Source organism: Alexandromys fortis, unplaced genomic scaffold, assembly GCF_014885135.2.
Source record: "Alexandromys fortis isolate MF-2015 unplaced genomic scaffold, M_Fortis_MF-2015_v1.1 scaffold_3, whole genome shotgun sequence".
NCBI lineage: Eukaryota > Metazoa > Chordata > Mammalia > Rodentia > Cricetidae > Alexandromys > Alexandromys fortis.
The window spans coordinates 25,872,886-25,893,270 of NW_026067909.1; the positions used below are offsets into that span (position 1 = coordinate 25,872,886).

A 20,385-nucleotide genomic window follows, 5' to 3' on the forward strand; every position below is an offset into this window, starting at 1 on the left:
TTTTAAGATTTTTATCCTTTGCAGTTTCTTGCAGTCAAGACTGACCATCACGGCCGGGCAGTGGTGGTGCATGTCTTTAATCCCAGCACTCAGGAGGCAGAGGCAGGCAGATTTCTGTGAGTTAGAGACCAGCCTGGTCTACAAGAGCTAGTTCCAGGACAGGCTCCAAAGCTACAGAGAAACCCTGTCTCAAAAAAACAAAACAAAGCAAAACAAAAAAGACCATCATGTAAGCTGTAGTGATCATCCAGAGACAGTTAGACTTGCTTTGGGTAACTGGAGTTAGAGCACGGGGGACTGTACCCCATGAAGCTGAGTGGGTATGGCAGGAATTTGAATGGGGTGGTAGCATGAGAGGAAAGGAGAGAAGGTTTTGATAACCTCCTCCTGTGGACATGTGGTCAAGGCCTTTGTCAGGTACGCTGTTGGCAAATGATCTCTGATTATTCCAAATGTCCCTTGCAAGGATGGGGGGACACTGTCACGTGTGGGCTGTCTGTGACCTCTGTGCTCTGGGCCAGGTTCTGGGCTTTGCACTGGACACACACACACACACACACACAGAGAGAGAGAGAGAGAGAGAGAGAGAGAGAGAGAGAGAGAGAGAGAGAGAGAGAAGAGTAGACACCGGGCAGGCCGGGCGGCATTATAGAATTGTGCTTCAGTCCTTTGCTCCCTGTTTAATGTAATCATGTCCTCAGCAATGCCTCGCCACTGTCTCCTACTGAAGTTGACCACGAAACAGAAAGTTATCATTTAAGTGAACTTTTAGTAACTGGTCCTTCGTTCCACAGATGTAAGACCAGAGGCTATTATGCAAATAAGCTCAAATGGAAGTTTCTGGTTTTCTGTGAAGTTGGATATTCTGTTCTGCATAGTTTTCCACCATTGTGCAATGCTTGGAGTTTGCAGTCACTGCTTGGATCTTGATGAGCAAATTGCAGTCTGTGTACAATGTGTGTTGCCCCCTGGGATGGTGCCTGTGAGAGAGAGGCTGCAGAATGCTTCGCTGTTAGACTTTTGAGTGTTTCTATCGGGAAATTTTCAGAAACTAGTCCAGAAAAAAAAAAACAGAAGATTCACAAGAGTCTTCTTGTGAGTCGGGGAGGCTCCAGAGACCATGTGATAACCTTTCGCTCCAGCTCCCTGCAGAGTAGGTTTGCTCAGGCCATATGGTGTGTCCCGACCACACGTGGAAGCACTCAACAGGGTCCTCCCTGGTTCTCTGACTGAAGCAAAGTTCAAGTCAAACTAAACGTCTAAGATTTTCAAAGAACTATTTAATAGAACTACATTGTTTAGTTTAAGAGAAACATGTTCCGTTGAATACTTTATCTAGTTTAAGATAAATTTCGATCATCTGACTAGGGTTGAGGACAGCCCTTCTCGACCCACATGCCCTTGAGTTGCCCTTATATATTACAGAATTGTTGATTTGGAGGCCCACATGTTGTTTCTTTTCATTTATACAATGGAATGGTGATTTTCCAGCCCCTGCATTCTTCACTTAGTGATCTACGGGAGAATCTGGCGGGTCAGGTATTTAGTGCCTTTGAAATTATGGAAACCGCCATCTATTCCTTTCCATCCATTACGAGACCTCAGTGTTGAATCATATGATCTCTGTTACTTTTCTGTCACCAATGAGGATGACTTTCCAAGTGTGTCATTTTGTTTTAAGTCAGGTGTAGATTCTTCATAAGCAGCTTTGCAAGTACGGGTCTTCCTACCTGTCTCTCTCTCCCTTCCTGTGCATCTATCTTCTCATCTCCCATCCACTCATTCAATCACCCAGTCACTGTGCCCATCTATCCATGTGTGGATGCCATCTCTTGATTACCTATCAGTCGTCTATTACCATCTATTTAGCCATGTATCTATTGTCTCCTACCTTTCTACTATCTGTCTATCTCTATCTATCTATCTATCTATCTATCTATCTATCTATCTATCAAGCATCTACTTATCTATTTACCCATTATTTCCCTACCATCTATCACCATCTAGCTAACATCATCATCTATTCATCAATATATCATTTATCCATATATCCTTCTATGTATCCATCCATCCACCTGCCATCTGTCCATCACTGTGTGCATGTATGACTGCACTTTTCTCCCTTTCCTCTGTTACTTGTGTTTTCTGGAGGACACCTACTGCTTTGGCTTACTGTGAGACTGCCCAACGTCATGTTTCTCCCAACATTCTGCGAATGCTCTTCTGGCCTGACATCTGCTACCATTTTCCCACTGGGCAGGAACCCGCCTGGCTCCCCAGAGAAATGAGCAGTGCCTTAAAGCATGATTCAGTAAAAGCAAAGTAGACTCTTCCATGAATTTGACCTTTCCAGAAGCTTATTCCTTAGCTACAGGAAAAACACATTGGAGAGTTTTGTTTCCTTGTTCTGAAACTAAGCTGGGCAGCGGCTAGTACCCATCATGGGGTCCCCAAGTCAGTGGCTTGAACTCATTCTGTGTTTTTTCAAGGAATGATAATTATATTTTCTAAGAGAATTGGTAACAATTTTTCTAGGGGAAAAAAAGCATCATTTGCAAGCAACAGCTGTCAGGAAACACAGAGCAGAGCACGGGAACACTCCTTTCTACGTGCGTCTTTCCTAGTTCATAGGCACAACAGCCTTTCTACGTGCGTCTTTCCTAGTTCATAGGCACAACAGCCTTTCTACGTGCGTCTTTCTTAGTTCATAGGCACAACAGCCTTTCTACGTGCGTCTTTCTTAGTTCATAGGCACAACAGCCTTTCTACGTGCGTCTTTCTTAGTTCATAGGCACAACAGCCTTTCTACGTGCGTCTTTCCTAGTTCATAGGCACAACAGCCTTCCAAATTTTGGAGTCATGCTTATGTCCATGTTATATTTCATAACGGTTATTTCATTAAGATGTAGACACATATCAAGGCCAGTGGTTTTGAGAATTTATTATGTCTTTCAAAGCTGATTATCTTAAAATTGTGTTCAGTGGGGCTGGAGAGATAGCTCGGCAGTTAAGAGCACTTGGAGTTAATTGACTCTTCCAAAGGTCTCAGGGATTCAATTCCCTGCACCCACATGATAGCATATAACTTTCTGGAACTTCAGTTCTATTGAATCTGATGCCCTCTTCTGGCCTCTAAGGGAGCAGGCACACACCTGGGTGCACAGACATATGTGCAGGCAGAGAACAAATGTCTCTAGTCATTTGTAAGAAGGCACTAAAGGGGCACATTTATGAGGTTTTTTGTTGGTGTCTGTTTGTTTTCCTTCTGTCTTTGAGATACCTTGTGCTAAATGTTTTTAAGAGGCTGGAAACAGCTGAGTGGCTTCTCAGTGGCACTCTGTTCTATCCTCCTGTACAGTTGACCATTTTGCACAGCCCGTGACTTTAAACTGTTCATCTGCTTAATCTAGGTTCTTCAAGCCCAGCTCTTGGTTCCCTCCATCTGTCCTTGCTCTCAGAAGCTACCGTCAGCCATTATAGCAAACGGAAGGGCATTGCCCAGGCTAGCCTGTGTTCTTGCAGATTCCTGGTGTCATGCTGTGGTGGCAAGTGAGCAGAAGCACTGCCCAGCACTAGGCTAGCACCAGCCTCGGGGGCTTCTTCGTGTCCTCTTCACCTGCTGTGGTTTTCCTTTGTGGCCTCACACTCCATTGGTATTGATTGCACTGAGATGCAGTAAAGGTTTAAGTAAAAGGGTGATTCATCACTAATTACCAAAGGAGGAGACTTGAGAAATCTCACATAGAGAGGAGAATGGGCAAAAGAGCCTCTGGAATATTAGCACAAGTGCTCTGTTGTGCTTTGTTTTTAGAATTGCACTGTGAAAACTTATTTTTAACCTGTCAGTCAATTGACTGATGGACTCCTGCTGTCTGAATATTAGACAGGTAAATAAACCTGAACATCCTGGGTTAGCATTCTGGGGTCCAAAAGCAAGAGGCATCACTCCCTGAGATCGGAACACTGTCACAGGTTTGAATGGGTGGTAAGAATTCAGGTAAGGGAGGCTGGAGAGATGGCTCAGTGGTTAAGATACTAGCTGTTCATTCAGAGAACACAGGTTTAGTCTCCTTCACCCACATGGCAGCTCACAACTATCAATAAGTCCAATGTGAGGAGACCTCACACCCTCTTCTTGCCTCCATGACTAACAGGTACATACATGGTGCTCAGACATATGTGCACATAAAATTAAAAAAGAGAAAGAAATCTTAACAATGACAAAAGAATTTGAGTAAGAGCACAATATCTCTATCTTCTCTGCTCCCCAGGAGTAATGCACAGTAGAGTTTGACTCTAACTCTCAGTATGTGGTAAGTGTTGAATGAGATAATGTACATTTCCACTCTCCTAAGGTCTTTATCAGGGGATGCCCAATACACTCTTGGTAAAAATAACGGTGTTGATATATAATAATGTGACATCTAAAACCCTCTTCATTCATACAACTTTCTGAGCCTGTGGCTAGTACCACTGGAGTGTCTCATCTCTGGACGTTCAGAGACACAGTGGGACTAAGGACATTACTGGCTCTGGGAATGTTCCGGGTTAGACTTCCTTCCTCTGAATTTTGGGAGCAGGTCTGTCTCACTTCTGTCGATGCTGACAGGAGGATTCTGAGAAATCCACCGTCAAGTCTTCCCTGATGTTCATTTCAGTAAATTTAGGTTCTTCAAACCCAGCACTTGGTTTTTTAAATCCATGGTAGGTATTTTCAAAAGAGCTATAGAGCAGGAACATTTATTCTTAACTCATGGCTTAAATATGGAAAATGATACTGGCTTAAGTTCAGAGTAACAGCCATAAAATCCCATGGGTTGAACAGAGTTAAAAATCACCGAAGGCTGTGAGCATCAGAAGTGCCCCTCACTCCAGCACCTTTAATGAACACTCTCCTAGGGATAGAAACTACAGTCCACATCCCAGAGCAGACCGCTCATTACCGTAAAGACTACGTAGGGCAGATTCTCCAGAGGCCTCCTAAGCAGAGTTCACTTTTAGTTGAAAGATTTTGGATTGAACAGAATCGTCTGTGAGCCTGTTGGTCTTGGCCCCCTGGGTAAGAACCCCATTAATGGGAAGCATTTCCTGTGAGCTTGTGGGATGTTCACTTTTCCCATTTAACCTGCTGGAGACGACATTTCATCCCATGCTTGCACACAAGTAAGAATCGTAAGGGAAGCGAAGGCTGGGCACAGTGCGTGGAGTGAAGTGGAGGGCAAGTTAGGATTCGAAGGATAGATACATGGTCGTCTGAGAGAAATAGAGGTATATTGTGGGGACAAATACATGACAATATAATAGGGTATAAAGAGAATTTTTTTCACTTTTTTTTTTATTGAGAATAGGAAAAAAAAAGTTTCCGCCTCCTCCCAGCCTCCCATTTCCCTCCCCCTCCCCCCACTCTTCTCCCTCTCCCCCCACTCCTCTCCCCCTCCCTCTCCAATCCAAAGAGCAGTCATGGTTCCCTGCCCTGTGGAAAGTCCAAGGTCCTCCCCCCTCCGTCCATGTCTAGGAAGGTGAACATACAAACTGGCTAGGCTCCCACCAAGCCGGATCATGAAGTAGGATCAAAACCCCTTGCCATTGACCTTGGCTTCTCATCAGTCCTTATTGTTCGCCATGATCAGAGAGTCCGGTTTTATCCCATGCTTTTTCAGTCACAGTCCAGCTGGCCTTGGTGAGCTCCCAATAGATCAGCCCCACTGTCTCAGTGGGTGGGTAAAGAGAATTTTAAAAAGAACAAAATCCATGACATTTCCTAGATTCCTTAAAGATGGCCATTTTTCAAAGGCCCCTTGGTCTTCCGGTTGATAACCTGTCTGTCGATAGGTTCTCTTGAAAGAACAGTGCTATGGAAACACTTGAATTATTCTTTATTTGAACACCTTTCCCAAAGTGATGGTGACACATAAGTATGGTGTTTGTTTTTAATATCCCACCACGTGTTAATATTGTATTACACAAGAGACAGATACTTCAGGTGGTTAAAATCATGAAACAGAAAGCATAAAGAGCGTAAAAGTTATAGGTGGGGGGCAGAGGTCCTCAGAGATGGCAAACCCCGTGAACATACAGCAGCTATGGCTTCCAGAACAACCTACACAAGAGTGGGTCCTTCAGTATATTCCACAATGGATGGGAGAGGAGCTGATGATACTCCAGTCTTTCCTGCAAGACTATTGATAGGCTGCTGAGACAAAAGGAGGGATTTTACTCAGTGGTGTAGCCCATGGCAGGTTGCCTTGCCAGTGACCATCCCCTCACCTGCACATATGCCAACCCCAGGGAAAATCAGTGGTCCATGACAAAGAAGGAGAAGAAAGCGAGGCTGTTTGTGAAGAGTTTCAGTAGGATTAGGGGGTGATGAGAGTATAATGGGGTGAACATCTAACATACTGTGCTCTTGTGTGAAGTTGTCAAAAATAAAAGCCAACACATGAAAAAGTTTCAGAGCTTGTGTTTTCTAAAAGTTTCAGATCTAAAAATAACTATTCAGCAATGTGTGTGTGTGTGTGAGAGAGAGAGAGAGAGAGAGAGAGAGAGAGAGAGAGAGAGAGAGATGTGCACATGCGCGTTGGTCAGAGGACTACTTAGTTAATTTGGTCTTTCTGGGTAATTCAGAAGATGTTAGCTCTCATGCTGTTAGAAGCCCTGGTGATCATAGGAAATCTGTTTACATTTATACCAGCCTCCTTTGTATTCATATAACAAAATCGCCAGTGCTAAGAAATTTATGAGAAAAGAGGTCTAACCGGCTCACAGTCCCAGAGGTGTGGTGTCATCGGTGGTGAGGGGCTCCTACATATCAGGAAGCATCATGTAGGACCTTGCTTGAGAGAAAGTGATCACATGTTGAGTCAAGAGGCCAGTGAACTTGGACTCTTTCTTTTCTTTTCTTTTCTTTTCTTTTCTTTTCTTTTGGTTTTTATTGGTTTTTCAAGAAAGGGTTTTTCTTTGTTGCCTTGGCTATCCTGGAACTCACTCTGTAGACCAGGTTAGTCTTGAACTCAGAGACCCACCTACCTCTGCCTCCCCAGTGCTAGGATTAGAGGTGTGTGCCACTACACTCAGCTCTGACTTGTTCTTTCAACAGTTTTGTTAGCTCTTTGAGAACTATCCTGGGTCTCGGGAGAATGCAATTGCTTTCAGAATGAGAACCTCCAGAGGCCCTTACCTCTTAAAGATTGCACACTTGTTTACACAATTGAAACTACATTTCCCAACACAGAATCAGGTGAAAGGCATGTCAGATAAAGCACAGCATCCTTTAAAAAGAACTTCTAATGAGTTGAAGAAAATGAGTAGGGAAAGGTTGAGACAAAAGGGAGGTGGATACTGTGCACTCGTGACCAATTCTTGGGGGTCTTGATATTCAGAGTCATTGTTCTGATGATAAGGAAGCGGCCAACCCTTCATCCTCCTGACCAAAGTCACCCAAGGTAGCGTGTGTGATTGCTACTTGAACACACAACAAAGCAGTCGGGCTATTACTAACCTATACCCAAGAGTTATCACCTGGAACCTCTAGTATCCCTTTGATACAGTGTTTTACATGGAACCTCTTTTCTCCATTTTGATAAGCTTTCCAGTGCTTCTCTTGAACACTTTGCATCCTTAAAATTCTGAAAATGCACGTACCTTTGACAAAACTGAAGAACATAATTAATAAATTTGTCTTTGAGATAAAAAAAAAACAAGGTAAAATTTAATGAAGTTCTTTAAGAATCAGCATGGCTTTCTTCCTTATTTCTTCAGCGGTGTCCTGTGGAATTCCAGAGGCTCCAGGAAACGGCTCATTCACGGGCAATGAGTTCACTTTGGACAGTAAAGTGACATACGAATGTAATGAAGGCTTCAAGCTGGATGCCAGTCAGCAAGCCACTGCTGTGTGTCAGGAGGATGGCCTGTGGAGCAACAGAGGGAGGCCACCCACGTGCAGACGTAAGTGTTCTGTCCACTGCAGTCACTGGGAGCAGGGGTGAATTTGACTTCCAGAATGCAGGTAGACACTTCCCAGTATTGTGACGACCTGGTCCCTTTCATCTTCACAACACAAGCAACTGCCATAGAGACCACTCCAGTCACTTAAAATGGATTGTGTATTTCTGGTTGTTAGCCCGGTAAATCCCAGTAAATTCCATGACAAGCTATATCACCAAACTCACCCCAACAAACCTTACGCTGGCGCCATTTGCAGTATGAGTAGAAGCTAATGAGTGTGAGCACAACACTGAGCATAAAGTGTGTAACGTAAAGCAGCGTGAGTTGTTCTCACCATTTCTCATGTGATGCTTGAGTGTTTCAAAGTTAGAGCTGATGCTTGATTCGTGTCTATGCCACGGACTTCTCATACACATCACTGGCTGCCAGGAAAAACACCAATTCATCTGTAAAGTGCAGTCAGACTTCTAGAAAGCCATTTTCAGTGCACGGTAATGTTCTTACAAGAGTCAAACATGAGAGAATAAAGGGGAGAGGGAATGGTGTAATTATATTTAATTTAAAAAATAATATTTTGAAAAGGAAAAAGGTTCAAGCATGAAAAGTTTAAATCTGATGTAAAACATAGTCTTAACAAGCACACAAGTCATGCTGAGAAGCCAACCCTAGAAGTTCCAAGCACATGCTCACACACATGTGCACACATACGTATACACATGAACAAACACGTGTATACACATGCACGTGTACATGCAAACATAATTTATACAATAAGAATTTTGTCACAGACATATTGAAAATCTTGACTTTAAATTAATATGCCCTTCCAGTGTTTCAAAACTTAGAAATAGAAATGTTAGTTTTCTTTTGATGATATTTCAATAACAAAGGTTTCCTTGACCTTTGATTATACAATTAGTTTGCTTTTTTCTTTTTTGTATAAGTTGGTTATGTTAAAATTTTAAACTCTTTGCAAAGCTTATGGAAAGTAATTAACAGCTCACCACAGCTTGTATTTTCCTTGCTTTCATTTGTGATTTTAGGTCCATGTTCTCAGTTAGTTGGTTATATTTGTAAACTACTGATTTTTCTTGGTTATTTTCCGTTAAATATGACATCATTTTATAGCCCAGTTGCTTAAACCCATGGGAAATGAAGGTGCTGTCCCAGTTGGGGCATCCAGGATCTATGTAGGACACACTGCTCGGTGCTGCAGTGCAGATTAAAGTGTCCCTTTCACTAGCAGGGGACAGAGTTAGTCAATGTTAAATGAAGTCATGGTAGGCAGAGCTGAGTGTGAGGAAAACCCATTTTAACTTTGGTTGGGGGTGGTTTCCTACACTTAATGACAACTGAAGAAAGCAGGCATGCTAAATACAAAACTTTATCCTTAGTCAGAAAAAGCAATGAGTGCTAAATTTTGGTAACAATTGTGTATCTATGTATATCCATATGTGTATACACATATACACACATATATGTACATATATATACATACATATATATACAGTCCTATATATTTTTCAAACTAATCCCATTGTATCTGTGTGGGATCAAAGGAGTTTTTAAGTTTCCTTAACAATTGTAGTAACTTGCAGAATTGGTAGGTGAAGTACCAGGTGATACGCATCTCTACCAGGTATGGTAAAGAACACGTTTCATCCCAGAACCTGAAAGATAGAGGCATATGGCTCTCTGTGAACTAAGGCCAACCCGGGCTGCTCAGTCAGACCCTGTCTCAAAAATAAAATAAACAGGGGCCAGAGAAATGTCACGGAGGTTAAGAGCACTGGTTGCTCTTCCAGAGGATCGGATTCGAATCCCAGCACCCGCATGGAAGCTCACAGTTCCAGGGGATCCAAGGCCTTCTTCTGACCTCTTCAAGTACTACATATATGTGTAGGCAAAACAGTCATACAAATAAAGCATAAATACATAAATCTTCAAAAAAATAAAGTAAAAGAGAAAGGCTTCCAATCTGATCGATACTAGAGATGAACAGTAAACACCCCCACTGTGTTCCACCTCGAGGCTGGCTCGGTTTAAGACTAGAATAAACAGCAGTTTCTATCCGTGTCGCCCTGTAACTGTACAGATCTCCTAGGTACATTCTGAGTCATGTTTCCATTTCAAGTCTTTACTGAGCCTGGATCTGGCTGTTGGAAGATAAGACCCATGCTGGTGCTACCATATACCCAGTCAGGGCCAGTGATACTAATGTGCAGGGCTTGATAGTTTGGCAAAATGATGGATGGATTTGCACTGTGCGCCATGTGTTGGGAAGGAGGCGAGGGCGTTAAGCCAGCCATCTCCGCAAACACTTGTCTAATCTGCAGTGCCAGTTTGTGGGCGCTTTCTCAGTTGATGCTGTTCATGAGTCACATTAATTATTAATTATTCATGAAGACCTACTGTGTGCAAAACACCAAACTCTCCCCGCCCCCCTTTATTTCTCAGCTAGGTTATCACTTTTATAGCCCCAGCTAACCTGGAACTCACTATGTAGACCAAGCTGAAGTTAAACTCATAAAGATACATCTGCCTCTTCTAAATGTTGGGATAAAAAGTATACACCACCATACCCAGCAGAGCATCAGAATGTTTCACGATTAAATGAATGCAAATCCTTCGTTAGGACAGAAAAGCAAGGTGAAGTCATATCCGGAGGCTCACAGCCGTCTGTTACCCCATCTACTGGGGATCCAACACCCTCTTCTGGCCTCCAATGGCTCCTACACACACACACACACACACACACACACACACACAGAGAGAGAGAGGGGGGGGGGCACACAGAAAATACACCTATAATAATGAATCAGTCTTTTTCAAAAAGCTGTTTGTGTTAAAAATGTCTGCCCACTGGACTGCTTATCACCTTACGGTTCCCTTTTCCTATAAACAGTCGAAATCCTATAAAAAGCAGCAACAGTTCTACACACAAAGAATACGTCCAGTTACACTTTGACAAAGAACTTGGCTGCCTTCACACTGTGGGAAGTCATTGGGCAGGAGACAAGGAGGTACCAGGAGACGAGACTAGGGGAAGACTTCTGGGCATCAGGCAACAGCTGTCCCAATGGTCATTGTCCTGCCTATCACTTTGAAGCAGGAGACGGAGAGGCAGAAAGCCTCCTAGGACAGTCAAATTCTGACAGCAACCATACAGAACATGAAAACACCCCACTCCATCCCCGCTCCCAATTAATTCTTTTCAGCAACCTTCTAGCACAGTGCTGGGAGGAGAAGGGAAACATAGGCCTCTAGGGCCTTGGGGCTCCTCTGAGGACCCAACCCTCCTGAGGGGCTTTCCGGAGTATGTACTGTGACACCAGTAGCTTGTGCACCTGAGAACTGAAACCCAGGGAGACTCTGTCATCATAACCCAAACAGACTGCAGGCTATTTTAGACTCAGTTATTGGTGTTTGCCCTGGGCTGACATGGTTTAGTAGGAGCAAAAGTAATGTTTTTAAAACACACTTATTTAACATCAGTCTGAAGAGCTAATCTCGGGAACTACGTGCAGGACATTTAAACCTGAATCCTTATAAACTAGACCGACGGTGAGCAAAAATTAAAGCGCCACTGCAAAGGTACCTGTGCTCTCTTCCACGAAGATCAGCGTCTTGCTTGCCACCCACTGGAATCCTCACCCCAATTTCTCCACCCCAAAGTCGACACTGAACACCCAAAGGAGCAACCTACCAACTTGTCACATTTGATCTGAAAGCATCCAAGCTTGGAAAACAGCAAAACTGAGCCTGGGCTCAACAGGGGCAGCCTGGGATTGCATATCAGACACACAATCAGTGAAAAAAAGTCCATGTACCAAGGTCTTGTCATAAAACACAAAGACTACAAAAGGCCCAGAGAAGGTACCTCCGCCTAAATCCACATCCACCAGTCCTGGGGAAATGTTCTCACTGAAAATTACCCAAATCAACTACAAGAAACAGAACTTAAAAGGACATCATAGCTTCAGTCAATTCACTATTTGCTGAGCTGATGGTCTTGTTGTCTAGGCTTCTAAAGTTTCACGGTTCAGCCCATCTCCCTCACTCCCATCAGCTGAGGCTGCCGGCGGTCTGTAAAGACGCCACTTTAGCTGTGAGTGTGAAGACGGGGATGATTAAATTATTTCACTCTGAAGGTATCTAATCATAATTTTACAAATCTAATTAAATGTGCTCCAACTAAACATGGTAATAAGAAGTACTTACCCACATGAGTATGAGGCGGGGAAACTCTGTTAAAAGAAAATAAAAAGACAATTATATTCCACACTTCGGGGCTGATTAGACAAACAGGGAAGATTCATGAGAAGGGCCTGTAGCTACCAGAGCGAATGCTTTATATTCCTGGTGGCAGACTCACTATAGCATGAGTGCCCCAGGAAAGAACAGCTTGCCTTGCTGCTTTTCCCTGGCTCAAGAAACCAGAATCTCTCTCCATAAAGTTGACAGCCAAGGACAGGAGAAATAGTTCAGAAGTTAAGAACACACGCTGCTCTTTCAGAAGACCCAAATTCAGTTCTCAGCACCCAGGTGGGTTGACTCACAACCAGCTGTAACTCCAGCTTCACACACACACACACACACACACACACACACACACACACAAATAAATAAGCAAATAAATCAAAAACTGGTAGGAACCTGTTTCTGAAAACATGTGTTCTTTCATCAATCGAAAGACAGGATGGACTTTGCAGTTCATGCCCACCCCAGACTTCAGTTTTTCTCCCAGGAGACCCTTGCCGCTCATCTGGGACCCTCTGTGGTGTCAGGATCATGGTCCATTTCAGCCCCAGAGTGTTAGCCTTTGTGTGACTCTTCTCTACGGAGGCTGGTCTGTTGACTCCCTACAATATGTTGTTTAATTGTTTTATGCATTTATTAGAGAGAATCATTATTGATGGCTTCCATGCAGTGTTTATAGATTGCATTTGGCTATCATATACATAGGATGCTATGCACGGCTGTGTGTGGTCTCAGTGGGAATTGCCTCTGAGAAAGGAGAAATATATCTTCAGTTTTCACAGGTGTGGTTCAGTAGATATCTTTGCTATTCTGTTTTTGTGGCAAGTTCCTTTGCAGACTGTGCACATGCACGCATGCACACTCAGACAACTGTAGCTAAGTGTGACCTATACTTGACTTAGCTGGAAAACTATGAAAAGATATAGTGGTTACAGTTTAAAATAAACGCTTGTTGCCAAGTAGAGAGTGAGCAAGAGACCCAAACAAGCTAGAAGACAATTAAAAAACATCTCTCCAGACTCTACTCTTCACGCCTCCTCACCAGGGCCCCACTGACCTCAAAAAAAAAAAAAAGCAAGCCAAATACTGTTTTCATGAAGAAACAAGGAAGCCGTGGACTGTCGGGTTGCTGTCAGTGAGGATGGAATTAGCCATGAAAACTCCTTTCCACCCTAGGCAGAAGCAGAGCTTATGAGGGATAGAGCAGATGATTAGAATATACGAGTTAGCTCCAGAAGCACACACTGGCGAAGGGAAAGCCTTTGTCACATTCCAGCTGAGTTCAGGGTTCATATGGCCAAAGGCTTTATGGAGATGGTTGTCTTGCCTAAAAAGCTAGACATATCCTAGCTGCAGAAAGATATATCTACTGCTAAGCAAACCATTTCTGTATCCTCCATGGTCATGCAGAATAGTTGCCACATCCAAAAATACAGAGACATAAGCTTAAGAATGGCTTTTAATTACCAAATACTCCTTTATATTTTTTTAACCTCATTGCTTTTATTCTTACATTAGGCACCTACTCTTTGTAGTTTATTTGAAGATAGGGCTAGAAGTTGCCAGAGAAAGGAGAGACTTTGTAGCATCTCACACAGCAGATTCAATTTTAATGAATGTAAACAAAACTTAAAAGCAAAATGCATTTATCGTTGTTACTCTAGAAAAACATCAGCTATTGTTTTTGGACTCAAGGCTGACCGATATGGCCCCATAAGTTGTGCTGGGAGCCAGCTGATAGTGACAGATGTCAACAAAGAAACCTTTGCGATTAATGCTATGGTTTTCCAAGACAGGGTTTCAGTCAACAGGCCTGGTTGTCCTGGAACTCTCTTTGTAGACCAGGTCATCCTTGAACTCACAGAGATCTATCTGTCTCTGCTTCTGCAGTGCTGGGATTAAAGATATGGGTTACCACACCTGGCTGGTTCTTGCTTTTAACTTGTGAAGTTCATTTAAAATCCTATCGTACTTTTCCTAAACAAATCTCTACTCCCATAGTCTCCAAATTTCACATATTTCAGTCTATCTGTAAGTTCTCTAAAGTCTACTATCCTGGGGCTGCATCTGAGCCCACACTACTGTTACTACAACTGTTTCCATAGCTCTGCACTCAGGAACTTGTCTTCTTGGCCTTGCATCATGGGAAGTCTTTCCCTTAAATTGTGATGCTAGGTTATTTTTTCTACAATGATAATGCAGTGTGCCTATTTTTGTGTGCCTGTAAATCTAGTAAAAGCAGCTATAGTGTGTGCATATATTCCTGTGTATATTTGTGCATGTACATTTGAATTTGCAAGTGGTTTTGAACATGTGTGTGCATGTATGTATAAGTATACATGTGTGAAGGCATGTATAAGTATACATGTATGAAGGCAGATGTGTTCTCATGTACCCATGTGTGAATGAGGGGATGGGTGTGCATGTATGTGTTGTACAGAAAAGGAATGACTTCCTACTGTTGTAGCATAGTCCAACAGTAAGATCCCCTTCACATCTGTAATGAGACAGTAACACACAGGCTGGGATTGGGCTACCTCCCATGTGATTATGTGGAAAACAGAGACATCCTGAAACAAGGGTTGAGGGCATCCAGGTTCCACACCACAGGGAGTTCCATAGACCTGCAGCCACTACCTTCTAGAAGCGGTTATGGCAAGGGCTGTCTGTCAGGAAGCCGTACTGATGCTCGGGTGTTTTTCTCACAGCGGTACCCTGCCCCAGCATCGAAGGCCAGCTGTCAGAGCATGTGCTCTGGAGGCTGGTGTCGGGGTCACTGAACGAATACGGAGCTCAGGTTCTCCTCAGCTGCAGCCCTGGCTACTTCTTGCAGGGTCAGAGGCTCTTGCAGTGCCAAGCCAATGGGACCTGGAACACAGAGGAAGACCGACCCAGATGCAAAGGTGAGTGACGGCAAACCCTGCCACAAACAGGGTTACATAACTTCAGGTCACAGCAGCAATGGCTTCACCTGTGAGGACGCCATCATAGCCCTACTGACTAAAGTAGAGCCTGTGTGTTAGCATGATGCGCTCAGACAGGTGCTACAGGATCAGATAACCAACCCTGTGCTCCTTTATTAATGACAGTATTTTATAAACTTCAGAATATTAAAATCATCACATATTTCACATTTGCGCTTGAAGACAATTAAAGCCCATGTTTAAAGAGCTAACTATTCTTCTTCTGTAGTTTTGTATGCTGAAGATACCCGTCCTCCTCAGTTGTCTTGAAGGGGAGATTATTGTACTCTCAGGTACACGATGAACAGTAAACTGTGGATAAATAGGAAATAAGACAGAGCTGACATTGTTCAGAGCGCTGTCGGATTTGTACATCTCTGAGAGCCAATCTGAACTAATTATACACAGGAAATTGTCAGACTTTGAAACAAGCAGTTGGCCTGTGTGAGATCTATGCAGTACACAACTTGGGATGAATGGCAGTAGACTAAAAAGGAGAGAAACAAAAGAATGTGTGTATTTAGCTGCTTTACATAATAATTTTAATTAAACTTTTAATATAACAGATGCTAATGCTTCATGTAATACAAACTCCTCTCAGGATCCCAGAGATAAGTAAGGAAGAACAGTGGCCTGGGACATTCAAGACACCTTTCCCAAAGCACCATCACAGTTGGACTTTGATGGCTCCTGGTGGCTCTGATGGCTTCTTCATTTAGGTGACCAATGCCTGGCCAGGAGCCAACAGTTAGTTTCCCCTGCCATAATCCTTCCACATTCTCCCCACACTCACGCCACTCACCCACATCCCCCAGCTCCTTTGAGCCATTTTGTGATTTGGGGGTGCAGAATTGGGGCTGTCAGGAGGGGATGAGAATATCATGGAGACTCTGACATTTTAGCCCCCTTGAGGGGTTCGCAGAAGGTTCTTGAAGGTGCAGCAGGCCCTACATACACTCCCATGCACTTGATTCCAGCTAAGGATGTTGGCTGTGTCTCTGTCTGCCTGTGACAGGATCTTGATAGACAGGGTCAACTTGATGCCACTGCCTGAAACTGCCTTTCTAGAATACTTTACTCCTACAAGTAAATTTTTACAAACTTGGAGCTCTCAGGAGGCTTGAACCACACCTAGAAGCAGCAGGTGCCCCTCAGCAGGTCCTGATGCCCTGGCACTGTGCTTCTGGTTTTACCCCGAGGTTCTGGAAATTAGCTGTCCTAACACACATAGTGCCCTTGCTCTTCAATGCCATCTGGCCTCTGCTAGGAGCCACACATCCATCCATTGTCATCACTTCCCATCAGACACAAACACTTTGTGCACACTGGTAACTACTCGCTGCCCCACATGACTGGACATGAGCCCTGTGTCACACACTGCAATGTGTCTCCTTTGCACACTACCATCGATGTGCAGCATTTTCTAGAATTAGGAGAATCCACCTGAAACCTTGGTTTGCTTTGGTTTTCTCTATTCATGACTGAATTTCAAGTTGACGTCGTCTTAGCCAGAACAGGCCACTGGTGATGTCTCTATATTATCTCTCACACATCTCTGAAACCCTTGCTGTCTTCTAAAGACAGAGTGTTGATGGAGGAAGGTCATTGGTTAAATAAAGAGACTGCCTTGGCCCTTTAATAAAACAGAAAATTAAGTGAGCGGAGTAAACAGAACAGAATGCTGGGAGAAAGAAGCTGAGTCAGGGAGTAGCCATGATTCTCCCACTCCAGGCAGACACAGGTTAAGATCTTTCCTGGTAAGCCAGCTCGTGGGCTACACAGATTATCAGAAATGGGTTAGGTCAATATGTAAGAGCTAGCCAATAAGAGGCTGGAACTAATGGGCCAGGCAGTGTTTAAAAGAATACAGTTTCCGTGTAATTATTTCGGGGCATAAGCTAGAGCTAGCTGGCAGCCGGGAGCTGGGATGGCAGGGAAGCGGCCCACAGCTCCACACAACAGAGTGTTTACCCAGATGTCATTCAGGGATCCAAAGTGCCCTGGGAGCATGCTTTGGAATCTGTGTGGGAAGAAGACAAAGCATCATCCAGGAAGGGAGAGTTCCCAGGGAGCCGTGTCCTTCCCCTGGTGACCCAGCTGAAAGTTTTTCACTTACCTAAAAAGGTAGACACTGTTAGTGTCTTAGTGACTTTTCTATTGCTGTGACAAATTACTGTGATCAAGGCAACTTATAAAAGAAGCTTCATCAGGGTTATGGTTTTGGCGGGTTCCTGTCTGTGACTATGAAGCAAAAGCATGGTGCTGGTTCAGCAGCTAGAGCTCACATCATGACTGTCAAGTTGGAGGCAGAGAGCTAACTGGGAAGAGCATGTGCTACTGAGACCTCAAAGCCCACCCTAGTGACACACCTTCTCCAGGTCATACCTTCCAAACCTTCCCAAACAGTTTCACCAACTGGGGACCAAGTAGTCAAGTCTATGAGCCTGTGGAGGCTACTCTCATTAAAAGTACCACAGTTATTATCAAATTTCTCTCTATCTATTTTGGAAAATTTCTTTTGCATTCGCAAAAGAACTTGCAAATTTTTGGAAATTCCTTCTTTTTGGAAACATCAATGGATCAGAGCAGACACCCATGACTCGTTGTGACAGGTTATGGTATCGTCTAGCATTCTAGACCTTGTTTGCTATTGCTAATCCTTTGAAAATGACACCAGAGCCCAGGAGTTCAGAATATCCTCCAGTGTCTTCCGACTGTGTGGAAAAGGTACCCAACTTCGAAAGCTGTTGTCAGGGTTACAGTGCAGTCGGTTCTTCCTGAGGTGCAGTATCTGTTGCCGAGCAGTTATCCCCAGTGCAGTAGGTCCATGTGACACAGAGGAGTTCTTTGTCTGACATTGGATGGGCTCACAGATTCTGCATGACATTGAATGGGCAGAGAGGGTCTCAGAATGACATTGGATGAACCCATGGGTTCTACGTGTAATATTAGATGGGCCCACAAGTACTTTCTATGCCATTGGATTGGTACATAGTGTCTCTGTTTGATATTGAATGGGCCCACAGGTTCTGTATGCAACACAGGATGGGCTCACAGGTTTAGCACATAACATTAGATGAAGCTATGGTGTCTATGTCTTTCCTCTGCCTGGTACCTCCCAGAGCTGCCATTGTGGTGCTGCTGGAGTGCTGTGTGTACCTGAAGCTGCCTGGTCAAACCCAGCTGTCTGTTCACACTCACGGGCAAAATAAACGTCCTTGTGATTATGGCCGTGTCTCAGGTAATGGGATCCACTTTCAGTTTCTAACGTGTGTCCTTCACCCTCTCACACTTAATGGTTTCCATCTCTCAGAAGACAGGAGCCATGTGGCCTCTTTAAAGGCTCACCTCATCACCAGAATAGCCTCACCCTGTCAATTTCACCCTTGTAACTGAAGATGAACTGACTCATAAACTGGCCATGGCTCTGTCTGAACGAAGGAAGCCCTGGAGATTGCGTGGGATGTCTGCAGCCAGGGAAGAAAACTTCAGGATTTCTAGGAGTTTATCCTTTCCTATATTATAAATTGAAGCTGCTAAAGCTTTAAAAATATTTAACAATTTTCCTGAAAGTTGAGAAGATATAAATACGCATTAATTTATATAAAATGATAGCAAGTCCCTTCCATGCTAATATAAATAGCATGTGGTTTTTTATGAACGATAGGGATTTGTTTTCTAGCAAAATGATATTTCTAAGAGTGTCCTTTTGAGTTTCCTTGTGACATGCTGCATGGGTATGGCTGGGTTCTCGAAGCCTGGTCTGAACTTCTCTAAGTATACAGTTTTAGTGGCAGTATACAAAACCCAGGCAGTTAGCAGTCTAGCAGCTGGACAGAGGGATGTCTGTGGACTCTGGAGGGATGCTAGGGCCTCCTGGAGCCCTGGGCTCAAAGGTCCAGTGGCAGAGATGCAGGAACAGAGACGGACACACTCAAATTCTCTTCTCGGGTTTCTCTTCCACATCTGCATCCTTGTGTCCTCATGGCTATCCGTGTCACTGGCTGTTGCCAGCAGCCAGCTTTAGTTCAGTATCTAACATTACTTCTCTTTATAACAAATTTTGGGGACCAAGTCTGACCACCGTCTCCTCACTCAAAAGCCGTTCTAAACTCTCAGAACAAACAGTCAGTGGTTGTTGAGGACTACAAACCACCTAGGTCTTATCCCTCCAAAAGGGAAGGGGATGAAAAAAAAAATAGGACCTTATGATGTTCATTTTCTGGAACCTAGAGAAATCACTGGATGTGTTGGTTTCCCATTTCTTATGAAGTTGCCACTGACTGTAACTTAAATTCTCTTTATTTCCTATAGTCCCTATTTTACCCACATAGACCCAGAAGAAACACAAGATCAATGCTGATTCTGATATACTTTTCTTTCAAATGTGTACATAAAAACTCCAGGAAGTTCAAACACCATTTCGTTTCTTCATTAAAAATCTTTAAAATGACACATTTTCCTAAGCCCAATTTGCCAGTCTGTGGCTGCTTCCCTATAGAAGAAACCATTGTTTCCATTTGGTACTGAGACTGAATCAACAGCATCGCCCAGTGTGTTGTCATGGAAACCATGGGCATAGCAATGGAGCTGTAATTTATCAGGCTTCAGTTACCTGTGGCTTATCTCAAAATGGCCAGGCTGTGAGATGAGAAGGGAACCTTCTACTTTCCATTATGTGTCTTCTCGGGAGCCTGGATGATGTTTCCTTATTTGCTGTTCCTTAACCCAGGAAGGAGAAAAGACTCTTGGCCACCCCCAAGCACATCCACAGCACCCCGAGATCAGCTGAGTTCCCCAGCTTCATGGAGTTCACCTTCTCACTCCAAGTGGTCCTAAGTCCTCTATAGCCCAGGCGATCTTCCCACTGGAGTTTTCCCTCCTTCACAAGGAAGCCAACATTCTTTTTTCTCACTCTTCTTGTTTATTTTTAAAAGTAAAAAACATGTTTATTGTGGAGATGCATGATTCAGAAGTCTTTACACTTTAAAATGTGTGTGTGTGTATATGTGTGTGTGTGTGTGTGTGTGTGTGTGTGTGTGTGTGTGTGTGTGCTCAAAAAGCCAAACTGGATATTTAAAACAGAATATAGAGAGCATCACCCGTGTTCTAGACTGCCTCCCAGTTCCTAACTACTCATTATGGCTTCTCTGAAAGCTGACCTTGGCCAAGTTGAGGTTCTGCATGGCTTCTCTGGGTTCCCGCTGCTAACCAGAGA

General features: G+C 43.7%; 1 protein-coding gene across 1 annotated transcript in view; it reads left to right on the top strand.

Annotated features, from left to right (window-relative positions):
• Positions 1-20,385, top strand: part of Csmd1 (CUB and Sushi multiple domains 1) — a 1,119,426-nt gene that overhangs the window by 1,046,196 nt on the left and 52,845 nt on the right. The window contains exons 51-52 of the mRNA XM_050136505.1: positions 7,759-7,944; positions 14,913-15,107. Of these exons, the coding sequence (XP_049992462.1) occupies positions 7,759-7,944; positions 14,913-15,107 (381 nt within the window). The remainder of the gene's footprint in view (positions 1-7,758; positions 7,945-14,912; positions 15,108-20,385) is intronic.